Source organism: Schistocerca piceifrons, chromosome 8, assembly GCF_021461385.2.
Source record: "Schistocerca piceifrons isolate TAMUIC-IGC-003096 chromosome 8, iqSchPice1.1, whole genome shotgun sequence".
Classification (NCBI taxonomy): Eukaryota; Metazoa; Arthropoda; class Insecta; order Orthoptera; family Acrididae; genus Schistocerca; species Schistocerca piceifrons.
Window position 1 is genome coordinate 496258460 of NC_060145.1, and position 26556 is coordinate 496285015.

General features: G+C 40.0%; 2 protein-coding genes across 6 annotated transcripts in view; one reads left to right on the forward strand and one right to left on the reverse strand.

The window, feature by feature from the left end:
* The window catches only part of LOC124711215 (F-box/LRR-repeat protein 7-like), a 46697-nt gene extending 45099 nt beyond the window's left edge, over nucleotides 1-1598 (reverse strand). The window contains exon 1 of the mRNA XM_047241171.1: nucleotides 1575-1598. The gene's annotated coding sequence lies outside the window, so the exon portion shown is untranslated. The remainder of the gene's footprint in view (nucleotides 1-1574) is intronic.
* Nucleotides 1599-6276: 4678 nt separating this feature from the next.
* LOC124711214 (lisH domain-containing protein C1711.05-like) overlaps nucleotides 6277-26556 on the forward strand; it is a 70696-nt gene continuing 50416 nt past the window's right edge. For 2 of the 5 annotated variants that reach the window (XM_047241165.1, XM_047241170.1), the window contains exons 1-2: nucleotides 6277-6564; nucleotides 15558-16885. In XM_047241165.1, the coding sequence (XP_047097121.1) occupies nucleotides 15644-16885 (1242 nt within the window). In that variant the 5' untranslated portion in view covers nucleotides 6277-6564; nucleotides 15558-15643. Of the gene's footprint in view, nucleotides 6579-7826; nucleotides 7847-15557; nucleotides 16886-26556 lie in introns of those variants that run through there. The other 3 variants (XM_047241167.1, XM_047241168.1, XM_047241169.1) reach the window with 3 other exon arrangements.

Consider the following 26556-nt stretch of genomic DNA (forward strand, 5'->3'; position numbering starts at 1 on the left):
AGTGCATGTTCATGAGCATCATGTAGGCGGTCGGATTTGCAAACAGATGACACATGACCCTTTTTTTGCATTTGTGACACACGGCCCAACGTTGTGGACAATCCTCTCGTGAATGTTTCGTAAAACACCGCGGGCATGAAGGAGGTTGCCGTGGGTTTTGCTGCAGTTTCTTAGAGGTTTGCTTAAGGTTAGGCCAAGGCTGCGCTTGGGAGAATACTGTGGCCACGTCGGCCGGCGCGGACACGCCACACACTTCATCAACAGCGCACAGAGGTTGTATTTCCCCGACGTCACCCCATGCCTCTCTATTTGCGCTCCAGCGGCGCGAGAAATTTCAAAAGACTGAGCGATGGATAGGACTTCATCTAGAGTCAGATTTGCCAACTGAAGGGCACGTTGCTTAACTTCTTTGCCGGGTGCCGACTGGATAATAGCATCCCATACCATGGAATCGGTGTAGGATTCTTTGTGAACTTCAGTAACAAATTGACACTTTCTACTGAGGCCGTGAAGTTCAGCAGCCCAAGCGCGATAGGATTGATTCGGTTGTTTTTGACAACAATAAAAGGCAACACAAGAGGCTACCAAATGCGTATGCTTTTGAAAATAAACGGACAGAAGTGAGCACATTTCAGCAAAGGACAAAGACGCAGGATCTTACAAAGGAGACAATTGCGACAACAACCGATACACTTGAAGTGAAATCCATGAAAGGAACAGAGACTTACATGTTTGGTCGTCCGCGACATGAAATGCCAAGAAGTGCTGTCGAAGACGTTTTTCGTAAGCAGACCAGTCTTCCGCTGTCTCGAGGAGGAAAAGGAGGTAGAGACAACAACAAGAGATGCCCCGCATTTGATGCCACGACAAAATCACGAATAGCATTTGTGAGAAGCATTTGTTGTTCTATGAGACCTTGCAATAGTTGCTCTAAAGTAGCCATGGAAACACGTGGGTCAACGATGAAAAAGAAAAATTCACTACCTCATCACCAATTGTTATAACTTCAAGTTGAACAAATATATTTCAAGGACGACGCAATACATGAAAGTCACAGATCAAGTAAACAGAGTAAGACGTGTGTACACTTTAACAGTCAAATCATAACTGAGTCCAAGTCTAGCAGCCGCTGGCCGGCTGGCCGCTTAGGTGGCGCTGCTGCTGCATGGCTGGCAGACAGCGCCACATGTAGAGGATGCACGTAACTGCGCGGCGGCACTTTGAAAGATCGGCAAGTCACAACAACTGTGATGTGTAAAGATACACAAATGCATTGTTTGAATATGCATTTGTAGGCTTCCATTGCTGGAGCCATTTTGGATACAACAATTTTAGGTATTAGTCTGTGTCACTGTAACTACTAAGCAGCTAAACTGCTGACTATTTGACCAACTTGCTGCAGTCCTCTTCAGAGCAGTTCACTGCCATTCAGCTGCAATAGTTGCAGGGATGCAGCCCAGTACCCAAAATTATTGTATCCAAAATTATTTCAGTAGTTTAATAGCAGCAGTAGATTTTTTCAAAGCCACTTTTTCTCCTAATACGTAGCAGAAAGAATAAAAATGACCACTCACCATACACTTGAAGCATTGAGTGGTTGACGGATGCATAAACCAGATTAAAAATGTTGCTGAATTTTCAGACAATGTCCTCCTTCAGAGCTAAAGGATTTTAAAAAAATAATAAAAAAATAAAAAAATTCTGTACATTCAGCTCCATTTTCCTGGCCAACGATATTATCCTAACACTACAGTTCAACAGGGGTGAGTTTCTGTATTGGGTGGAGTTGGCAACAGACGTAAGGAGGCAGGTAGGGGAAAAGGCGAATAGAGGGAGAGGTGGCTTAGAGCTGGCAGATGGTGATAAGAATGTGGAATTGGTTAACTTGCCCTAGCACAGGCACAAGGAGTTGTGTGTTGCAGGTGATGAAGTGGACAGGGGTTGGAAGGGCAAGATAAAACAGTGGAAGTTGGAGACTGTGGAGAGGAGACTGTACAAAGAGTTAACTGGGCAACACATGGACAGAGCAGGTGGGTCCTGGGCAAAGCATAGTGGAGACTGAGGCCTAGTACAGATATACAAAGCAATTCCTGTAACTATTTCTGAGACATCAGCAACAGTCACAGTTTGTTATTGGTATACTTTACACTTTACAAAAATAGGCTGCGGTAGTCACTTTTACCGGTTAGTGTGCATCTCAACTTCTTCCACGTACCTGAAGATTTTGCTCCATGATGGGATTTACAGAATGTGAAGTGTCAATGAATTTCCTTCTATGTTAAATTTAATTCATATAAGCAGATTGTAAATCATAAAACATTTTCAATGGCAGATGTGGACTTCAACCACAATTTATTCGTTATGAAATTTAGATTAAAACTGATGAAATTGCAAAAACAAATGAAATTAAGGACATAGAACCTGGATAAGTTGAAGCACCAGAGGTTATTGAGAGTTTCAGGGAGAGAATTAGGCAATAACTGACTAGAATGGGGGAAAGGAATAAAGCAGAAGATGAAAGGGCAGCTGTGAGATATGACAAGGCTTAGTAGAAATTCTTGAATAACACAGGAGATACTGAATTTAACTGATGCAAGTAGTAAATATAAAAATGCAGCAAATCAAGGGGTGAAAGGGGATGCGAATGTCTAAGAAAATGAGACCGACAGGAAGTGCAAATGAGCAAACAGGAATGGTTACAGGACAAACATAATACTTTAAATATGGATGCGTTGTCAGCGACCATTAGAAGGTAAAATTAAAACAATTGCAGCCCTCAGTCACGAAAATGAAGTCTTTTTGACCTAGGTTTTGGCCACTTCTAAGTGTGCCTTCACCAGAAATAAAACATTTGAAACTGGCATGTTACATATAAAATAAATATGAAGCGATAACGCTTTAGTCACAAAGTACTACAATAGAAAACAGAGACAGGCCACTAAGGGCTGCACCACATGTCGAGCTGCGGTAGCATCAGACTACCATTAGCGTTATAGCTTCATATTTGTTTTATACGTGACATGTCAGTCTTAAATATTTTATTTCTGATGAAGGCACTCTTTAGAAGTGGCCAAAACCTAGGTCAAAACGACTTCATTTTCGTGACCAAGGGCTGCAATTGTTTTAATTTTACAAACATAAGGATTTAGCAGCATGTACCACTTGGGGAAAGGTAAATACCACCTAAAGGAAAATTACATAGGCAATTGGGGAAAAAAGCTCAAATGGAAAAACACTCCTCAGCAAAGAAAGGAAAGCTGAAAGGTGGAAGGTGGAAAGAGTATATTGAGGGTACATACAATGGACATGAACTGGAAGGCAATCTTATAGAAAAGGAAGAGTACATTGATGAGCATGAGATGGGAGATATGATACTGTGAGAAGAATTCGACAGAGCACTGAAAGACAAGGCCCCATGAGTAGACAACATTCCGCCAGAACTATCGGTGGCTGTGGGAAAGCCAGCTACGAAAAAACTCTTCCACCTGGTGTGCAAGATGTATGAGACAGTCAAAATACTCTCAGATGTCAAGAAGAATATAATAATTTCAATTCAAAAGAAAGCACATGCTGACTGGTGTGAAAGTTACCAAACTACCATTTTTATAAGTCATGGCAGGAAAATACAATTGTGAATTTTATACAGAAGAATAGTAAACTGGTAGCAGCTGTCCTTGGGGAAGATCAATTTGAATTCTGGATAAATGTAAGAACATGGACACAATGCTGACCCTACGACTTATCTTTGAAAATAGGTTAAGGAGAGGCAAACCTATAGCATTTGTAGACTTAAGAAAAAGTTTTTGCCAATGTAGCAGAGGGTAAGGAAGCAAAAGACTATTTGCAACTTGAACAGAACCCAGACAGCAGTCGGGCTGCATGAAAGGGAAACAGTGGCTGAGAAGGGAGTGAGACAGGACTGTAGACTACTCCCAATGTTATTCAATCTATACTTTGAACAAGCAGTAAAGGAAACCAAAGAACAATTTGAAATGGTAACTAAAGATCGGAGAGAAGAAATAAAATCTTTGATGTTTGCCAATATCACAGTAATTCTGTCACAGACAGCAAAAGGACTCGGGATTAGGAAACAAGACTCTGAAAGTATTAGATGGGTTTTAATATTTGGGCAGCAAAACAATCAACAGTGGCCGAAGTAGTGGGGATATAAAATTAAACAGACAATGGCAAGGAAAGCATTTTGGAAGAGGAGATGTATGTTAACATCGAAAATGATTTAAGTGTTACGAAGTCTTTTCTGCAAGTACTTGTAAGGAATGCAACCATGCATGGAAGTGAAGTGCAGATGATAAACAGTTTAGACCAGAAAGCAGATTTTGAAATGTCGCACTACAGAAGAGTGCTGAAGATTAGATGGATAGATCATGTAACAAATAAGGAGGTACTAAACACAATTTGGTAGACATGAAATTCGTGGCACAACATGACTAAAAGGAGGGATCAGTTGATAGAACTCATTCTGAGACATCAAGGGATCACCAATTTAGCATTGGAGGGAAGTGTGGGAGGTAAAAATCACAAAGAGAGAGAGAGAGAGAGAGAGAGAGAGAGAGATCAACAGATGAATACAGTAAGCAGACTGAGAAGAGTATAGATAGCAGTAATTATTTGGAGATGAAGAGGCTTGCACAGGACAGGGTGCATAGAGAGCTGCATCAAACCAGTCTCAAGACCACAATAACTTCATAAGCATATATACTTTTCAACAATACAGTGCTAATTTATTATTAATAGAGCATACAGATTCAGTTTCTACTAATTATTTGCCTTTTGTTAATGCATACCCTGTTGTTGTTGTTGTCTTCAGTCCTGAGACTGGTTTGATGCAGCTCTCCATGCTACTCTATCCTATGCAAGCTTCTTCATCTCCCAGTACCTACTGCAGCCTACATCCTTCTGAATCTGCTTAGTGTATTCATCTTTTGGTCTCCCTCTACGATTTTTACCCTCCACGCTGCCCTCCAATGCTAAATTTGTGATCCCTTGATGCCTCAGAACGTGTCCTACCATACCCTGACTCATTCCAAATCCCTGAGGATCCTCCTCGACAGGATCAACAGAAAATAATGCATGAGTGAACTTATAGCTCTTACCCTATGTACCGTGTGATGAATGAATGGGACAAAGAATTCGTAGGACTTTTCAATGTGAGACTCAGTGAGGTCTACAAGTTTGGGATTCATTTTCCAAATGATATCAGCATGTGTTTTCCAAGGGTATTTAGTCAATTTCATGGTTTTTTGGGGATATCTTCGTATTACAGGGATGCAGCCTTGCTTTCACAACTCTACCGCTAGTTTCACTCGCTAATGTCCTAAAAAATTCGCAGTATCTCACAGAAAGAACAGTAATAGCTCAGCAGCAATTAATTTGCGTTATAAACATGAAAACTCTGGGTATATTATGATACAAACAGATTAATCTGAACTGTTGTGTAATGTTTACGTTGGAATCAATTTTAACGTATTTTTCGTCATACAAACTAAAATAGCATCACAGAATCACAAAACCTTTATTTGATCAAGGTCAAGTCCTTTACAACTACTTTGACGCGTATCGTACAGAAACCACGAGCAAGGGGTGTCCACAATGCAACTTTTGCCAAAACTACACCTTGACATTAGGTGGGGTCTTTGCACAGCACTATGAGCTGAAGGATTTTGGTCGCAACTATGCGTATAAAAAGCGCCAATTGTAAATCAAGACGTAAACAATGTTAGATGTGTATCGAAGTCCTCTAACCTTACCTTTCCTGCCATACGTTTTTTTCGAAAGTGCTCTTGCTACCGCACTGAAACTTAACGCCCTCATTCCAGAGCTATGGGTAGACACCAAGAAAACATTGGATACAAGTATATCTTTCTTTAAGGAATACGGAACACCGTTTCAAGTAATTCTTGTCGCCCTGAAAGGAAATTCCTTACTTACTATCAAATGTTACACAACAATCCTCAGTGACTAGCTTCTCAGCTGATCGCTTCCATGGTATATGAACAAGCACAACTTCTTTTTAGGGGTAGATTCAATGAAACAGGTTGTACTGGAACAGATGTATGATGTTGTACGTGTTTAGTACCCCTCTGGCTTTAATATGAATGTTGTCAACATCACTAAGCGACATTACTAAACGTAATACTCAACACTGGCAACTCATCCTCTCTATTTACATACAATTTACACCCCCACATAATACAATGATCTTTGGTTGTATACAAAACATTGATGTACATCTTTGCTGTTAGTTTTGAAATTTGTCAGTTGTTTTCGCGGTAAGAACTGTGGTGACTAGTAATTGATAATAGAAATATAACAAATATTGTACGACGACCACGTAAAGCAATTTCGGTTGGAGTAAGATGCGAATTTAGAGAAAATAGTGGACGACCACTGAATGAATCCAATCTACGCTAGATTTGAAGCTGTTTCAGGGGTGTCCTTTTATCCCTCCGGTTTGTTGTGATTGGCCAAAATGTAAATGTTTTGATGTGGATACTTTTTTTAGAAAATAAGCTGCCCGAAACCGCTCTGGTACTGAAAAAGTAGGTAAGGTACGCCCCGTAAGTTTCATTTTTAGTTTATTTTCGTTACACTCTGCTCTTTGTTATATTGAATATTTAACTTTATGATTAAGCATGTTGAACTTCCTTGCCATTGAAATGATTAAGCCAGAAAATGATAGCTTTGCAAATTTCATTTAAAATTGTCCGTGTTTAATATAAATATATCTCGCTCAGTTAAAATAATAGTTAATACATTTACATATGCATTTATTTTGTCCACATTGGAAATACTTACAACCGTGACAATTAGTCAATTAAGTGCTAAATAAGCACATTCCCCAAACAGAATCCTCGCGCCCTGTTTACAGTTGGACATCCAACTCATTGGATGGACAGTGCGATTATGTAAAATACCTCACTTGCCTTTAAGAGATCTGTCTATAAAGTATTGGTGGTATCTCTTTGTTATTTACTAAACTGTGCCTGAAGAGTTTCATTGCTATGGGAAGGTGTGTTTTTGAATATGGTCTGTAGTTTTGCTAGTTACACGCAAAATCCGTCAGTGACATATTACAAACATAAATAGTTTACTTCTTAATGATACAATATCTTACACAGATCAGGCACGCTACCACAGTGAAAAACAATGAACATCTTATAAAGATGTGTGAAATTAGAGCGAAAAGAAACCAAAGCAAATGATTCAGTTTATAGAATTAGATTGTGTGACCTCAAAGTTAACTAACTGGAAAGGGAAATGCCACATGAAAAGTAGTAACGGACACCCTTTGCTTTTCTCGCAGTTTATATACGATTATACCCGTGATATGCATGAAAATTACTCCTCAAAGACTTGCCCACTGCTTAACATATGTTTTCCGAATTTGCCGTGCAGTTTTAGTTTTTATGATGAAAAGTGCATTAAATATGGAAAAGTTCTATTAATTATGGCGCGAACGTAAACATTACGCTACGCCAAAGGCTAGTCTGTCACCACAACCCATATTTGACGTTCGCATTCGTTGGGTTCACCAACTCGTATCCAAATTATCAAATTTCGACGCTACCTAGACCTCGGGCAATGTTACAGATTAGTCAGTCACCACAACCAAGATTACAGGGGGGATGGGTCTAGTACTACACCGCAGACGAGTAGATAACGCGGGACTGCAATATTCAACCGTAGTGAAGTACTTGCCGTTGTAGCTGGTTGGTGGTAGCACATATTTTGAAATACAGAAATATCCGATACCGGCCATCGGCTTGGACTGGCGACGTCACCAAGATGGCGGACAGGTACATCGCCTTGATCCACTATGGCGACGGTAATGTCACTATTCCAGTACAATCAAGCAAGCGAAGACAATTCCATAATACAACATTTACTATAACTAATGGGACGACTGGGATTTTGTAGGTTTTGGGCAAGGAGAAACAAACTAAGCTACATTTTTACCGTAACATATGCATTTCAAAACTTACACAAAAATTCCGTTACGTCAGCTTTACACCAGTCGAAGGCAAGACCTACCAAACAGATAACAGTGCCTTCAGTTAACCGTATTTGTAACTGAACTTTACGGTAGCAGTGAACGAAAAAAAAAACATGCAGAAAACTGGTATAAAACAAAATCACTTGACCAATATAGAGATGTCCACAATATCAAGGACCTACAAATTGCAGCGAATAGTGCTTTTGAATCAAGATTTTAAAGTCTCATTACGTATATGTTAAGTCAGTGACTTACAGTAGTGTACAGGTTTTGTGTTACAGCCTCTTTTTTTATTGACTCATTTCCAATCTTTCGAAAATTTGTGTTTTTTAGCTTATAGCAGTTCCTCATTTCCATATATTGTAAAATATGCACAAAAAGATTGAGTCCGTGTGTAGAAACCATGAAACTTACGTTATTTCTAGTTTCAAACCTGTAACAAAGCTATTTGCAACAATCAGTTCAGAGTTGCAGTCTCTTAGTAGTGGCTGACAGGATTCCTTGTCTGTACACTTTACATGTTTCTTGTAGGCTAATTTTTTTTCCTGCAAAGTTAATATTCTTGCCAGGTTGCTGACACGGAAAATGCCAGGCTGTTTAGTCTATTTTTTAGATAGTCTGTGTGCGGACCATGACCATTTCCTTTCAAATTCATTTTGTTACAGACTTTTTTTAAAAAAATAATTAATTTTGTGTTTGTCATTTCCTTCACTGCTTTTACAATCTTCTTAAACAATTTTTTGAATGATTTATCGTAGTTAATGAACTAAGGACACTTATTGTTTTTCGACACTGCGTGTATCTCAGTTTGTTTCTGTTACTAGACATTTTTATACTAGTACATATCCACTTTATTTGATGCCTTTCTTTGGCATACTATGGGAGGAAATGTTTTATTGAAAAATATGTAGAAAACTGTTTAAAAACTTATCAAAGTTTTTTGAACATGAGCTTTTGTGTTGTAAGGAACAATCTACGTCATTTAATCGACAACAGAATAAACATATGTCTTTTCATGAAACATATCTCATTTTCTTTAGGTCTATTTTTAGTAATTTGATGAGCAAAACAGTAATCTGAGGTACCTAGGTCTACAGGGAATTTGGCAGTGTCAATAAGTGTATAATTTGTCAAAATATTGTCTATACATGCTGCTGTTCACACATTTTCTCTAATGAAATCAGTGAAATGTAGTCTAAAGCCATGTTCTGGAATTAAGTCAACAGGCTTGTTAGACATGCTTGTTATATCAGTGTTAAAATCAGCAGCATCAGTTACAATTATTTCCTCTTTTCTTTTGTGAATTTATATAGGAGACGCTGGATTTTCTCCAGAAATAAGTTTTTTGCTTTCACTGCCTGGAATGTCATATATTGTGATGATACTAATGATAAAATAATAATAGCAATAATTAATAATATGTTGTTCTGGTTCAACACAGCAACTTTCAAATATAAGGGCTTTGTTCAGAAAATTAAAATCACCTCTTTCTTTATATTTTAATGAGTTGTAAACAAGTATACGGGAACCTCCAAGAAGTCTGTTTTTACTCCAAAAACTGGTAGCTTCTGCAGAGTTTTGTAATTTTTTTAAAACTTTGATAGAATCTTTCATTCGCCAGTGTTACTTTAGGCATATGATTCTAATACTTCTTCTTCCTGAAAGAATAATTTGCAGTTCGTCTGTTTTTGTGGTTTTATCATGTGAATGTACTGCACTCAGGCCATATATGTTCCGGTGCATTCAGAGTGAAGACTTAGACTTGCTTAGAGTTTTGAACACATCTTTTCTGGCTTACTGTTTTTCTTTTTTTACTGTGTTTTTTTTAGTTTTTCACCCCCCTCACTGACTGTTAGTTCCCTTACTCTGTATAGGAAGGATGGGAGGAAGATAGAGTTTAACGTCCTGTCAACATTGAGGTCCTTAGAGACAGAGCACATGTTCATACTGTGTCAAGGGTGGTGAAGGAAATTGGCCATGTCCTTTCAGAGGAACCATCCTGGCATTTGCCTGGAATGATTTAGGGAAATCACAGAAAACCTAAATCTGGATGGCCAGATGCGGGTTTGAACCGTCGTCCTCCCGAATGCGACTCCACTGCACCACCTCACTACGTTTGCTTTTATAATTTTTTCAAGTCAAGAAACGTTTTGCTGAAAGTTTTTGTCATTATTTATTTTTTATTGTTATCTGATTTCACGTGTAACATTTTACATTTTCCGGTACCCAAAGATTACACATCAAATTTGATTTTCTTCCTACAGGTGGCAGATGGGGGAATGCTCACTAGATATAGTGAGTGCTGGAGAAATAAAATACCCAGCTGCTGCCTTGTAGTTAGATATTAGCATATCTAAGGCCAAAGGAAGACAATCTTGAAAACAAAAAACAAAAAAAATTACCTTGCCCTCCATGTTGGGTGCTGATGCAATGGGACAACTCTCCATTCATTGGAAAAAAAAGTGCAATGTTAAAAGTATTAGTTGAAAATAGTCTTTGTTGCAATTTTAGTTTTTTATTCATCAACTACGCCTTTCACCTTATTTAGGCATCTTCAGGCTGATCTTAATTTGGTACTTCTTAGGAGAATCCTTTATATAGTGTAGCTAAAGGGCATCGTCGAGTACATCAGGCCAACATCGCCTTTGTTAAACTCAGTAAATACTTTCTAGGTGGACGTGAGTGAGTCCAAGACCTGCATAACGCATTCACGTTCACAGGAGCACATAGTAGAATAAAATGGGGCTTAAGTAGTTAGCATTATGCTTCTGAGCTCACTTAATGACCGAATCTGCAGATGATCTACTGATCTTTCCTACGTAACGGCCTCCCAGTAGCCTGGGTTACAGGAGTGACAGCCCCATTGAACTTGATCTGACTATTCTGGAGTATAGCTTGACCACATTTTTGCTCTGCTGTACAGCTCGGAATCACTAGGGACAAAATTTAAATGTGATCCGAAGCAGGGAAGGGTTCATATGCTTTCTCATCCCACCTTTTTCACACCCTCCTACGATGTACATAAAATAGCAAAAGGTCCCCCTAATACCCCCAATTCAGCAACACCCTTGGTTCCACCCGTACGCCTTATTTGAGCTCTTTACAGATGTACCTGTAAGAAACTTTGACACATTCTGCCTCTCAGCTTCTCTAGTACTTTTAGGCAGGCAAGCACCACCTGAGGGGTGTCGAGGGATTGCCTAACCCTCAGGCACTAGAACAGCCACGAGGTTGCCAAAGTAGGGGGTCTTAGTGGTCTTGTCGTATTATTCGTACACATCTTATGTTGCACACCATAGGAGGGCACAAAAAAGGAGGGACGAAAGAGCATATGAACCCTTTGATGCTTCAGATTCAGACTCTGTCAAATGGTTTTTGACATTCCCTGGTTATTCCAAGCTGTACAGCAGAGCAAAAATTGTGTGTGTTCTACACTCCAAAGGGGTATGTCCTTAGATTAGCATTGAAACACCCAGGAGGTGGGAGCAGTGTTGAACGTTGTGAAGAACACTGTCTTGATGCTCATCGCACAGCGAACTGTCATTTTCGACCGCCCTTCATTGGTGCCCTTTATGCCACTGCTTGAGGCTTTTCGTGACAATTCTGAGTGGCAGTGTGTCTGAAATATTTTCCTCAGCCACCCAAAAGAAAACCGTGTGATTTCAACACCGGTCATCACGGTTCTGACCTCCATTGCTGAGGCATCAAAGGAGGGGTGAAATGTGGGCAAGAGGGGGGTGTGACTAGTGGAAGATGATGTTGGGCAGAATTGTAGTGAAATTTGGTGCCAATGTGACATCATTAACCCACCTTATAGCTCTCGCGAACTTTTGAGCTGTGACCTTTTTTTCTTACACCTGACACCTTGATTGAAGCATCGCCAAACCTGTGGTTGACGTCACAGGGCACCATGCTTGTGCACCATTGCAGAGGAAGGTCTTTGAGTCAGATTTCAAATTTATGTGTCAGAATGGGAGACAATTACAGGCTCTCAAGAAATTGATCCTTTAATTTTGTTTCACAGTCTATATGTTCACTTATGAAATTTGTTTATTAATAACTCATCCCAATTCAAGATCATTAGCAATGTGCATAGCTACATTAGGAGAAAGCCTGATCTTCACTATTCTTTATTAAATGTTACTTCGCCCCAGGAAGGGGTGAATTATCTTCGCCCCAGGAAGGGGTGAATTATGCTGCCACAAGTGTCTTAAGTCACTTACGAAACAAGCATCAAAAGTCTGACAGATAGCCAACCAGCATTTAAAAACAAATTAAGAGAGTTTCTGAATGACTACTCCTTCTACTCAATAGATGAATTTATTTAGTAATTTTACAATTATTAAAAAGTTGAATTACATCATTTAAAGAAACCATTCGTTAAACTGACACGTTCCTCGAACAAGTGTTAGGCTAGTCTAATCTAACCTTCTCTTTATCCTCACAACACATTTGTTTGCAAGGCATATGTTGTATCATTGTGTGGAATTTCACAGAAAACTGTCCCATATGAATAAATAAATGGAAGTATGCAAAGTAAGCTAGTTTTCCAATGCTTTCATCACAAAAAACAACAATTATGCATAGATCAAATGTTGCTAAACTGAAGCATTTGAGGAATTCTATAGCATGTAATTTCCAATTCGTGATCCTATCAGTATGCTCACCGAGAAATTTTGAACATTCAGTTCTACAAATTTTCTTTCTCCCATCCTGTATTGTTGATGATGGTATATCTTTCCTTGTACTGATTTGAATGAATTGTGTCCTTTCTGTGTATGTTAAGTGGTAGACTGTTTTCTGGGAGCCATTCAATAATACTTCTGCGTATTTTGTTTATTGCTTCTTCTTTTAATGCAGCTCTGTTAAGCTTCATCATAGTGCTTGCATCAACAGCAAAGAACACTATTTCCACTTTATAGGTGTACGATGGAAGTTGATTTAATGTAGTATGAACTGGAGCGTTCCTAGTTGCAATTTCTTCCAAATGAGAAGAAAATTTATCATGGGTCCTGCATGAGCCATCTGATGTGACGCTTTGTTTCCTATCAGCTAAATATAAAGTGAACCACGTATTATAGTATCTTGAAAATCATCCACTTAACAAAGGACTGACCACAGGCGGCACTTAGTCGTGGTGTACAGCAGATATTGTCAATCCATTTACAAGCCAAGATGGGGGCAGCCAATGGGAGGATAGCACGAGGGTCATTCTGAAAGCAATGCCTCCTATTTTTATTCATAGAAACTATAGGAGATACATAAATCACAACAGCAGAACTAAATAGAGCAGTATTTCAGCTACAGACTGTCATTTTTCCATATAGTCACCACCCTTCGGTATGCACTTTTGCCAACAATAAACCAGAGCCTGCGTGCCGCACTTGAAAAAATTGGAACCAGAAGAGGCTAACCACTTCCTTACGGTTTTGACAGCAGCATTCAGATCTTGAAAATGTTCAGTCCATCTTTCAGAGGCCCGAAGAGATGGAAGTCTGAAGACGCTAAATCGAGGTTGGTTTGTTTGGGGGAAGAGACCAAACAGTGAGGTCATTGGTCTCATCGGATTAAGGAAGGAAGGAAGTTGGCCGTGCCCTTTCGAAGGAACCATCCCGGCATTTGCTTGGAGCAATTTAGGAAAATCACGGAAAACCTAAATGAGGAAGGCCGGACGTGGGATTGAACCTTTGTCCTCCTGAACGCGAGTCCAGTGTGCTAACCACGCTAAATCGGGACTGTGTGGTGGATGTAGTAAGGCAGTACAGCTGAATTTTGCAGGAGTTATGTGGTCGCAAAACTGGTGTGGGGTGTGGCATTATCACGTTGCAGGTGAAAGTTGGTCTTCTTCTCTGGCCTTATCCTGAAAATTTGAGCTTTCATCTTAGTCTGTGTCATCTTGTAATGTGCTGAACTGACAGGCTCCAGGACATTCAAAAGAACCACACTCTGACTATCCCTGAAGACTGTGCAAATCAACTTGTCTACGGGTGGCTGCATTTTGAATTTCTTCTTTGACAAAGAATTCACACAGTGGTATTCTGTGGACTGTCTTTTGGATCCTGGCTCGTAGTGGTGGCACCATGTCTCATCTCTGGTGATGATTCTATTCAAAAAATTGTTACCTTCACCTTCATATTGGTCCAGCAGGTCCTTACAAATTTCCATTCGATGAGCTTTTTATTATTCTGTAAGCATCCGCGAGACCCATCGCGCACAGACTTTGTGGTAACCGGGATGTTCCAACATTATTTCCGAGGCATTACAGCTGACATTCAGCTTTTCACACAATTCTCCGGTCATTATCCACCGACTGGCATGGATGTGTTGATGGAGGTGCTCTTCATTGCAAGGAATGACAGTTGCCCAGGGTCGACTGGGCCATGGCTTGTCGTGCACACCCTTTTCACCACCTTGGAAATGCTGTACCCATCACTTCACATCGCTTCTGTCTATTGTATTGTTTCCATACACCTTTAGCAAGTGACAATGGATTGCAATTGGTGCAATTTCTTCAGCAGTGAGGAATTCAATTGCATGTCACTGTTTTATAGGCGTGTCCAATCACACTTCATTTTGGAACACTCCTCTGCTGGTGCCAACTACTGCAGAACAGCGGAACCACTTAGAAATGAAAGAGGAAGGTTCGAGCATTAACATTGCAACAGCGACATGTGGCGAAGACATCCAAAGTCACCACAAAAAATAGGAGGCACACAAGATTTTAAGTCAGTTAAAAAAAAAAGTTTGATACATATGTATCATACAAGACTTGGCTGACTGCACATACTGGTCTCCCAGTATGTTAGCTCAACATTGTGGGGTAGAACACTAGTGGAGAGGAAAACAGTGAACTAATCCCATAATTTTTATAATTTCATCAGTACTAAGAACGATCATTCACGCTTCATGTGATAGTGCATGTAACTTTGTTCGCCATGAAGTTTGTGTCACTGTTGCTTAACAGAGCACAGTCACTCAAAACGTTCTCTCCCTAAAGTAAATGTAGTGTTCCAGTGACATGCCCCCTAGAGTTACCTGTACTGACTCATACTAAATATATTGCCACAAAGTACATGGTTTTGCGCCTCCATTGATATTAGTATAACATAGTATATGTAATATGCTTTATATTAAATGATTTTTCTGTACTCTTTGCTGTAGAATTTTCATACCCTATGAGGACTCATAATGGGAATGTTTCATTGTATGTTATGTAACTCGCGTGTTGATATTTGACTCAGTGGTACTACTGTAGGTAATGACTATCATTACAGTAAACAACTGACATCCCAAAAAATGGGGTAGAGAAGACGAATTTTTGTTCTTCGGCACTCAAACAGTAAAAGCTAAACTTACACTAAAACTTCTTGTGATACACCAGCTGTATCTTTTTCTACTTTCAGTAAAAACATGAAAATTCATGTTGTGATATCAGCCATTTTCAACAAGTTAAAGATAAAAATAAATATGCAATTGCATTAAGATTTCTTTTGTAGATAATTTCTTGAGCATTGGTAATTTTTTTAAATGTTTTTTGTTGCAGGTACAAATTTGTGTGGTTTTATTAACCTAAAACCTTAAGTGAAATCAAAGATAAGAAACAGACTCTATTCAAAATAAACTAAAAATATGGCTGAAAATGAAAGCCATTCCAAGATCAAGAAGAGGAAAGCCTTCCTTTCTGATAGTGAGGATGATGAAGTGTTAAAGAAACATAAGGCTGCTGATTTAGATGAACCTACAGATAGAGAAGTGGATTTACATGGGAAAATTCCAGAGAAATATGCAGTGGGTTCCCAGCAGCCAATGGAAGGCAAGAAGAATGGCAAATATGAAAAGTCTGTAGAAAATGGTTTGACTGATTCAGACAGTGCCGGTACTGATGTCGAACCGACTACTGATGACGAAAGTCCTCAGCCTAACCGTAGACCGAAAAAGAAAAGGAAAATAAGCATTAAAAATGAGAGGAGGTCAAGGAATAATTTACAAGTAGGCAGTAGCTCAGAATCGGAAGATGAGGGTCCTCTTTCTCCAAAGTCACCTTCATCGTCGAAGAAGTCCTTCAGGAGACGCAGGACAATTTCTGGAGGAAAAGCTCCCAGCAAAAAGAGTTCTGATTCTGAAAGTTACAAAACAGATTCTGAATCTGATGAAGACTCTCAAAACCGAGTACCAAGTAAAGGCAGCACTACTACTGAGACGAGACCTAGAGGCAAAGAACGTGGAACTACATCACAAGCACTAAAAGAGAGGAAACGTGCCAAGAACAAGGTAGAGGAGGGCAGTAGTGATTCAGAGGATGACATACCTCTCCAAAAACCGAAACACCATTCCTCATCGGAAGAATCAGATCGGGCAACCAAAGATAATGAGGAGCATGTGTCTCCGAAAACAGACAAGCGTGAAGCGACCACTGAATCAAAGAAGGTTATCGACATAGATACACTAAGCTCTTCCAGTCAGTGTTCAAATACTACAGGACCCCACAAGAGAGTGAAAACAGAGAGAAATATGAAACAAGAGAGCAGCAGTGACGGAGGCAAGGTAAAAACAGATCCTGAAACAACAGATGACTCTGAAGATGAAACTTCCAGGAATCCAGATGCAGCAAAACGTGGAAGCACGTCAGGAGACTCTGACAGTAAACCTTTAAGCAAAGGGAAGCCAGATAGGGAGGAGATAAAGAAGGAGAAAAGTTCAAATGATTCGGAATCTGATTCAAGTCATGTAGAGAAAACAGCAAAGGGTGCAGAGGCTAAAAGAAGATCTGAGAGCCCTTTAAACAATGCCAAGAATAAGAAACTTCATAATGACTCAGATAGCAGTTCAAGCAAAGAAAGTACAAAGAAAGAGAAACGACGGAAAAATAAGGTAATGTAGATTTCATTAGTACAAATAGATTCCTGTATTGAAGTGCTTCGTGGGAGAAAGTGTTACCCACAAGAGCATATTTTGAATTCCTGCATGTACTTGTTAGGTTAAATTCAAAGGAAAGAACACAAACACAATAAAAATAACAAATTATATACCAGATAGCTCTTTCTAGTAGTACATATGCAAAAACTAGTTATCAGCATGTGGTGCATTTGAAAACACAACATGCAGAGAGATCAAACTAATCCATGCTAAATTAAGGGTTATCTCTTTCTTCTGTTAACCTCTTCAATTATTACATTGTCTTTTTAATATAGTAGATCTTTTGGTGTTCATGTTTGCAAAGAAAAATCTGTATCCAAATTCCAATTTTATGAGAAACTGTTTAAAACAAGATGAAAATCTTACAGTAAGAAACATAAACAAAGCATGCATAATGGTGAATAAACTTAACTGTGCACTGGTTATGTGTGTAAATGAGCTGGAACCATAAAGAGCTCTTTTTGTTAAGTACACAGGACAATTAGTCAAAAATATCAGAGGAGAGTTAGTCAAAAGTCACATGGGTGGTATAAACCAATCACTTCAGTCCGAACTAGCTACAAGAAAAAGAAAATGTTTTATTCCTTTAAATAACAAGCTCTAAAATTGTTGTTAGTTAACAGAATATGTGTACTGTCACAATGAAAAACTGTCATCAGTGATAAGAGCCACTACAGTTGTAAAATTTTGTATTTCCTAAAAGAAAAGCACAACCCAAATTTGGGACCTGTGTCCCATCTTCAGGTGCATCTGCAAAATCATAAATAAATAATGATACCTACCCAAATTCATAGCATTAAAAAAGTTAAATAGAACTTATAACAAAATAGGTGTTCTTGACACAGGCCCGTTGGATGTGCGTGCAACACTGTATTTGAAAGACCGCCTATCTAACTTCATGCACATCCATGTTTCACATGCCCTTAAGCCTGGATCTGTGTCCTGCTTTGTGAGAGGCATTCCATCAGGCCTAGGAATTGAGAGGATCTCCTGTTTTATGCCATGCACCAGGGATGCACTATTTTCCCCTAATGTAATGTCTGTTATTTGACTTTTGTGGACTCACATTTTATGTATATTCATGGGTGAGCCGTGGCGGCTCATATCGATAGTACCACTCTGGTGGTTTATCTTTCCTGCCACGGTCAGGGCGGTAAGCAGCGCCCTCTGGGGCCTACACGAGGAGTAACGAGGCGAGGTCCTGTGGGGGTGTGCTCCGGGACGTGGTGGAAGACGGTTGTCGGGTTGATGCAGCGAATGTGGGACCGGACCTATCGCATGGAGATATACAAGTTGGCTCTGAACGGAAGGCGCCATAGCAAGCAGTGGGAAGCATTCGTCCTGTAATTTGTGTGAAGGAGTAACGAGAGTTGCGGTGGCTGCTTTCGGAGAAGAGAATTGGTAAGAGCTTGTGTCTACACTCTTTTCCGTACGATGTTGCTGCCCGCCGTTATAAACAGGTGTAAATCAGGCGCTTGTATTGACTATACGGGAACTGGTGATGTAAAATTACATTTGTGGTTGAGTCTCACTTGTACTGTGATAATTTAGAGGCGAAAACTGTGGTGGTTTCATTAGGTCTGGTTCTTTGCTGTGCAACTAAGGGAGTCAGTTATTTGGGGTAACTGAGGGAGCACCATTATGTTGGTCTAAGTGATACGTTCTCCACGTTTTGTCTATGGCTTTGGGAATCGAAATCGTGGGGGATTACACATGTGAGTAATTTGCTATTGTATTGATGGTTATGTTGTAAAGACTGTTCTCTGGTGTGTTAAATCACGTGCTGATTTGTAGCCAATCCAAGCAGAAGTTACCATTGCTACTTGCTAATGTGCTACTGTCATTATGATTGGCGTTGTTTGTCTTTTGATTGTGGGCGTGCTCACCTTTAAAAAAAAAAATTACGGCTACTATTCACAAGGGTTGTCTAGTAAGGAAATTGCTTAAGCTTTTATCATATGCTGGTCTGTTTGCCTATCACATTGGCTTTCTATGCAGTAACTGAAGGAATGTGTATGGTGGTTCAAGATTGTAGGCTGACTAGTATTTGAACTGGTTTTGAGGTTAAGGGCCAGATCAGCATCCCGCAAACCCGCAGGCTGCTCGTGGTTAAATGTTCCGCTATTGGGGAGCCGGCTCTCTGTTCTTGGATTTTGTAAGAATACGTGATGAGTGCATCGCTGTAGTTTTTCGCGTGCTAAATAGCGGGGTGTCGGTGCCGTCCTAGGGCTAAACTTGTGATGTATGTTATGTTGAAAGGGAATTAACTGTACCAAACTTAAGAGAGCTTTTAGTTTGTTTTAGGTCTGTACACGGAATGATGTTGATATTTTGTCGATTGCGGCAATAACTTCCTGTGTGGGGAGATCCTCTGCGGGACTTGTATTGTACTGTTGCAGTGCAGTCCATCTGAAACGTGCTGCTTAAAACTTGGGACTGCAGCTCTCTGATGTTATATATCACTGTTTAATCTTAAATGTCTTGGATGTAATATGGTTGTTGAGGATTATGTAATTAATTTTGATCGTTGGTTCCTTAAAGGAAGTATTTCGTTTTAAAATATTTGCTCGATCAGAGCCTATTTAAATATGATTTTAACTCACCATTCAAATTTTCTAGTCTGGCTTTCTTAAAAGGCTTTCAGTTAAATGATTGCTATTTGCCTGTTTAAATGTTTGAGTGACTTAAAGGAAAAGAATATTATTTTGTAATTTGTACTGATTGTTCCTTTTGGGTAATACCTGACTTATGTGTTCAATAAATGAGTGTCTAGTCAATGGTGATACACTGTTCTATTGCTAGCCTACCCCATCCACTCCGCGGCCTATTGAGCTGCTTGGTGTCGAAATTGTGTTCAGAACACCCCTCTGACCTGACACCTCAATGGGGTTTTCTTCTTAAGACTTTTAGTAAAAGTTCTGGTTGGCTTTTTTAATATTAATAACTTGGATAGACATCATTATTTACTTATAATACACCTGAAGATGGGATACAGGTCCCAAAATCAAGTTATGCTTTCCCTGTTATGAATCGAAAAATGTTACAATGGTAGTGGATCTTATCATTGTTGATAAATAACAACAGTTGTGGATGCATCATCAAGAGGAACTTGGAAGACTGTCTTATCATTTTGACTGAAATCTTACCACTAGTGGTATTGAGACTTGTCATACATACAGGGGTGCTCCTTGTAAGAGTTGTCAGACACATTTTCTCTGCTGTTTAGGTAGATATTTGCAATTTTGTTTTTGTGATATGTGGCTAGAGTCACCCCAGACAAATAGTGCTCATCATGTCTTTCATAAGAAGCCCAGTATCAATGGAGAGCCTCAGCTGTTTCCCATCACAAACAAAATTATTTTTAAAGTGGACTTTTGTGTGTACATTCAATAGAGCAGTCCAAAAGTAGTATAGTACAATGTTCGTTTTATCTATATATGTATATTAACAGGGACTTCATTACACGAAGAATAACCAGTTCTCCAGGTGCAACTGAGCAGCATTCTGGCCTGCACTGGCTGGTGCATTCTTTCAGCAGCACTGCTCAGTTGCTGCTGGAGTGCTAATTAATCTTCATATTTTAATGTCCCTGTTAACACATAATGATAAGGCAAACATTGTGCAAGACTAATTTGAAAGTGCTCTATTGAATGAGCGTGTAAAATTCCACTTTAAAAATAATTTTGTTCGTAACAGTGAACAAACCGATGCTTTAAGCTGATACTAGGTTTTCTTATGAAAGACATGATGAGAAATATTTGTTTGGTGGTGACTCCAGCCACACATTGCAAAAACCAAACTGCAAATACCTGCCAAAACACCAGAGACAAGGCACCTGATGACCATGTGGAGTGGATGAGGTATATACAACTGTTGTTCAATAAGTAATACCCCACTTTTTTTTTTCTCAGAACATAATTATTGTTAAGAGTCAGAATTTGGTGACAGTATGCGAGGGTTGGAACTTTAATAGTGGCAACTATTTATTTACAGCTCGTACAAAATAGATATGTGTTTCAAAGTTTTACTGACTTTCAAAGTAGTCACCAGCATTGTATATAACTTGTTGCCAGTGATGTGGAAGTCATAGGATACTCTTAGCAGTGCCAGTTGTGTTGACAGTTCGAGCGGCGCGGTCTATTGCCCTATGAATTTGTAGCAGTTCTGAAGCGAATTCCATGAAGTGTTTCCTTCAGTTTAGAAATCGAGTTGAACTTATGAGGGCTTAAGCCAGGGGAGTGCAGTAGGTGGTTTAGCACTTAGCAGCTCCATCAGCCAGACAAACGGTAACAGTTTGCACTGTATGTGCTTGAGCATTGTCGTGCAAAATGATGGTCAGGTCCTGCAGAAAGTGTCATCACTTTTGTCTCTATGCTGTTCATTTTTGGAACACAACCTACGATCAGCTTAGAGACAGAAGTAATGACACTTTCTGCAGGACCTGGCCATCATTTTGCAGGACAGTGCTCTAGCTCGTAGAGTGCAAGCTGTTACTGATTTGTTTGACTTACGTGGCTGCTAAGTGCCATACCACCTACTGGACTCTTTTTAAACTGAAGGAAACACTTCACAGCATTCGCTTCAGAACTGCTACAAATTCGTCGGGCAATGGACCGCACCACTTGAACTGTCAACACAACTGGCACTGCTAAGAGTGTCCTATGACTTCCACATCGCTGGCATTGGGCTATACACAATGCTGGTGACTACTTTGAAGGTCAGTAAAACTTCGAAACACGCATCTATTTTGTAAGAGCTGTAAATAAATAGTTGCCACTGTTAAAGTTCCAACTCTCGTACATCAACATGTGTTGTCCATGTCGTATTTTTCCACGTAGTCTCCATCACGTTGTATGGCCATATGCCAACATTTTGGAAGAGCATGTATTCCCTGCTGGGAAAAGCTCTTGTCCTGTAGGCATAGCCGTGTTTTCACTGCATGACTGCAAAAGTTAGACTGTGTGTGGAAGAACTAGCACAAAGAGGAGAAGTAAGGAAACCCCATGGTGGAACAACATATTTAAAGAGGCAGTACTTCGAAAGAACAAAGCCTTCAGAGAATGGTTCCAGACCCAAACAGAGGAAGCTAGGGTAAAACATAAGGGAAGCAAGAAAGCGGCACAGACCATAGTAAGGGCGGAGAAGAAGAAGTGGATGGAAAAATGGACAAGAATGTTAGAATAGGACAGTGAAGGGAACAAAAAAGTACTTTACACCGTGGTAAGAAATAAGAGGAACGATAGAAGCGAGTGCCTGAGGATCATGGATAATAATGGAAGAGTTGTGGAGGAAATGCATGAGCTCAAAAAGATTTGGAAGGAGTAATTTGAAGATCTGTTGAATGCCGTCAAGCGGGTAACTAACAGCGATGGGGAGCCTAAGGCAGCAGACGATTATAATAGTGGGGAAATTGATGATCTAACTTGGAATGAAGTGGAAGAAGCCATAAAGAGGATGAAAGGGGGCAAGGCACCAGGTTGGGACGAAGTAACAGTGGATATGATACGAGCAGCAGGAGAAGTACAAACCCAGTGGCTATACAGAGTGCTGAGGGTGGTGTGGAAGGAGAGCAGAATTCCTGAGGATTGGAAGAAAGGGATTATAGTCCCGATCTTCAAGAAAGGGGATAAAAGGAGATGTGAGAACTACAGAGGAATCACCCTGCTATGCCACTGTGGAAAAATCTATGAAAAGATCCTGGAGAAGAGAATAAGAAGCAGTATTGAAAGTAGACTGCAAGAGGAGCAGTATGGTTTCAGACCGGGAAGATCAACAACGGACCTCATATTTGCGGTAAGGCAACTGCAGGAAAGGCACTATGAGTACGGGAAGGACTTAATCATGGCCTTTTTAGATATTGAGAAGGCGTATGACAGTATCTATAGGGACAAGCTCTGGGATGTGCTGAACGCAAAAGTGATAGATGAAGAGATAACACGAAAGGTCAGAAAATTGTATGAGGGAAATGAGAGTTGTGTGAAAGTGGGGAGGGAACGTACTGCATGGTTCAAGCTGGAAAATGGGCTGCGACAGGGAAGTGCACTTTCGCCTTTGTTGTTTATTATTGTTATGGATGAAACCCTACAGCAAGTATCAGATGCAATTGGAGATCATAAAATGAAAGCAGTGCTTTTTGCCGATGACCTGATGTTATGGGGAAATTGCGAGAAGGAAGTGCAAGAGCAGTTAGATGTATGGGAGGCAACGGCAGCACAATATGGAATGCATTTCTCTGCAAAGAAAAGTGAAATAATTGTCACAACAAGGAAGAAGAATAGGCCAAATGTGGATATAACTTGTGGAGGGGAAAAACTACAAGTGGTAGAGAACTTCAAGTACCTGGGAAGCATGATTGAAAGTAAGGGGGGAAATGCAATGGAAATAAATGAAAGGTTCAGAAAAGCAGGGCAGTTCTTCAAATGCATCAGGGGGCTTATTTGGAGCAAGGAGGTGCCACAGAAATCCAAGGGAATTATATACCGAACCTACTTTGTCCCCATATTGGCATACGGAAGTGAGACATGGGTAATGCACAAAAGCGACAAAAGTAGAATACAAGCTAGTGAAATGAAGTTCCAGAGGAGCAGGTTGAGTGTAACAAGACGAGACAGATTGCGAAATGTGTATGTGAGGGAAAGACTAAAGGAGGAGCCAGTACAGGACAGGATAGATAAATCAAGACTGCAGTGGTATGGACACATGAAGAGAATGGATGAGGGGAGAATTCCAAAGAGGATGTTTGATCTGCAACTGGAGGGGAAGAGGCCCAGGGGAAGACCAAGAGATAGATGGGTGAAGGGAGTGAAGGAATGTGTGACGAGAAGAGGAGAGAACTGGACGAAGGTGGAAGAGGGGGAATGGTGGAAAGACAGAACACGGTGGAGAGGCTTGTGTTCCCGACAGACCCACCCAGTGGCTGGAAACTGTCCAAGATGATGATGATGACTGCAATTCTAATGCTGACTGACAACTGTAGAGCCAGCTGTCGAGTTTTGATGCACTGTTTGGCACGAACAATGGCATCCGCATGATTCAGCATGTCTGGAGCAGTGGCTGTGACAGGACATCCCAAGCGTGGCTGGCGGTCGTGGAGTTCTGTTTCTGCATTTCCTGAAGCTGTAACTTTCTTACCCATCACCAAACTGTATTCCTATCAACTGCAGCATTGTCATACACAGCACACAAACATTTATGGATGTTCATCATTGTTTCTTTTTCTGCACACAAGAATTCAATAACAGCACTCTGCTTGTAACGTGAGTCATATGTAGACGCCATTTTGATGCTGTTCTATGGCTCTGCCATCTGCCAGAATGGTTCGAAATTTCAGTGGCACACAAAACAAACATCAAATGTAAAGCACCAACAAGGACGTTTGTCTATGTGTATTAACGGCTTTTTTTTTTTAATGTGGGGCATTACTTATTGAACGACCCTTGTAAATATGTCCACTTTTTCTTAGCGAGCAAATTCACTACATATTTTAAATATAAAACTAAACATCTTCCAATGAACTTTACTAGGTGAAGAATATCGTTTGGAATTATGAATCAAGAATGGAAAGAAAATCTCCTTTGGCTCAGAACCATTAGTGGAAGGATTGTGGGATTACTATAAGCTGATCAATTAAGTAGTGACATTTGTCATTTCCTCAAAATGCCAGTTTTGATATTTTCAGATAAAGATTGAGAAACAGCAAACAAATCCAAGAAAATATTTATGAAACATGGGACGTGTATGTTTTATTCATCATAATGGATTTTGTGGCCCTAGATTTTTCTTGAATAAAAATATTTTTTTTCTTTACCACCTGAGGATCAATTTTACCCTTATTCATGTTAATCATGTATATATTTACAGTCATCCAACACGAGAAAGTACATGCTCTTTGAAAAATTAGCTACTTTTCATAAATTTCCCTTACTTCAAAGTTTTTCAGCCCAAAATTGTGCTGTGTCCAATGTTTCCTTGCTACCCTACCATAATTCATTGAGGTTACATTTTCTGGTCAGATGGAAACCCAGTTCTAAGCAAAGAGGGGAAAGCAGAAAGGTGGAAGGAGTATATAGAGGGTCTATACAAGGGCGCTGTACTTGAGGACAATATTATGGAAATGGAAGAGGATGTAGATGAAGATGAAATGGGAGATACGATACTGCGTGAAGAGTTTGACAGAGCACTGAAAGACCTGAGTCGAAACAAGGGCCCGGGAGTAGACAACATTCCATTAGAACTACTGACAGCCTTGGGAGAGCCAGTCCTGACAAAACTCTACCATCTGGTGAGCAAGATGTACAAGACAGGCGAAATACCCTCAGACTTCAAGAAGAATATAATAATTCCAATCCCAAAGAAAGCAGGTGTTGACAGATGTGAAAATTACCGCACTATCAGTTTAATAAGTCACAGCTGCAAAATACTAACACGAATTATTTACAGACGAATGGAAAAACTGGTAGAAGCCAACCTCGGGGAAGATCAGTTTGGATTCTGTAGAAATGTTGGAACACGTGAGGCAATACTGGCCTTACGACTTATCTTAGAAGAAAGATTAAGGAAAGGAAAACCTACGTTTCTAGCATTTGTAGACTTAGAGAAAGCTTTTGACAATGTTGACTGGAATACTCTCTTTCAAATCTAAAGGTGGCAGGGGTAAAATACAGGGAGCGAAAGGCTATTTACAATTTGTACAGAAACCAGATATCAGTTATAAGAGTCGAGGGGCATGAAAGGGAAGCAGTGGTTGGGAAGGGAGTGAGACAGAGTTGTAGCCCCTCCCCAATGTTATTCAATCTGTATATTGAGTAAGCAGCAAAGGAAACAAAAGAAAAATTTGGAGTAGGTATTAAAATCCAGGGAGAAGAAATAAAAACTTTGAGGTTCGCCGATGACTTTGTAATTCTGTCAGAGACAGCAAAGGACTTGGAAGAGCAGTTGAACGGAATGGACAGTGTCTTGAAAGGAGGATATAAGATGAACATCAACAAAAGCAAAACAAGGATAATGGAATGTAGCCGAATTAAGTCGAGTGATGCTGAGGGAATTAGGTTAGGAAATGAGACACTTAAAGTATTAAATGAGTTTTGCTATTTGGGGAGCAAAATAACTGCTGATGGTCGAAGTAGAGACGATATAAAATGTAGACTGGCAATGGCAAGGAAAGAATTTCTGAAGAAGAGAAATTTGTTAACATCGAGTATAGATTTAAGTGTCAGGAAGTCGTTTCTGAAAGTATTTGTATGGAGTGTAGCCATGTATGGAAGTGAAACATGGACAGTAAATAGTTTGGACAAGAAGAGAATAGAAGCTTTCGAAGTGTGGTGCTACAGAAGAATGTTGAAGATTAGGTGGGTAGATCACGTAACTAATGATGAGGTATCGAATGGGATTGGGGAGAAGAGAAGTTTGTGGCACAACTTGACTAGAAGAAGGGATCGGTTGGTAGGATGTGTCCTGAGGCGTCAAGGGATCACAAATTTAGCATTGGAGGGCAGCGTGGAGGGTAAAAATCGTAGAGGGAGACCAAGAGCTGAATACACTAAGCAGATTCAGCAGGACGTAGGTTGCAGTATGTACTGGGAGATGAAGGAGCTTGCACAGGATAGATAAGCATGGAGAGCTGCATC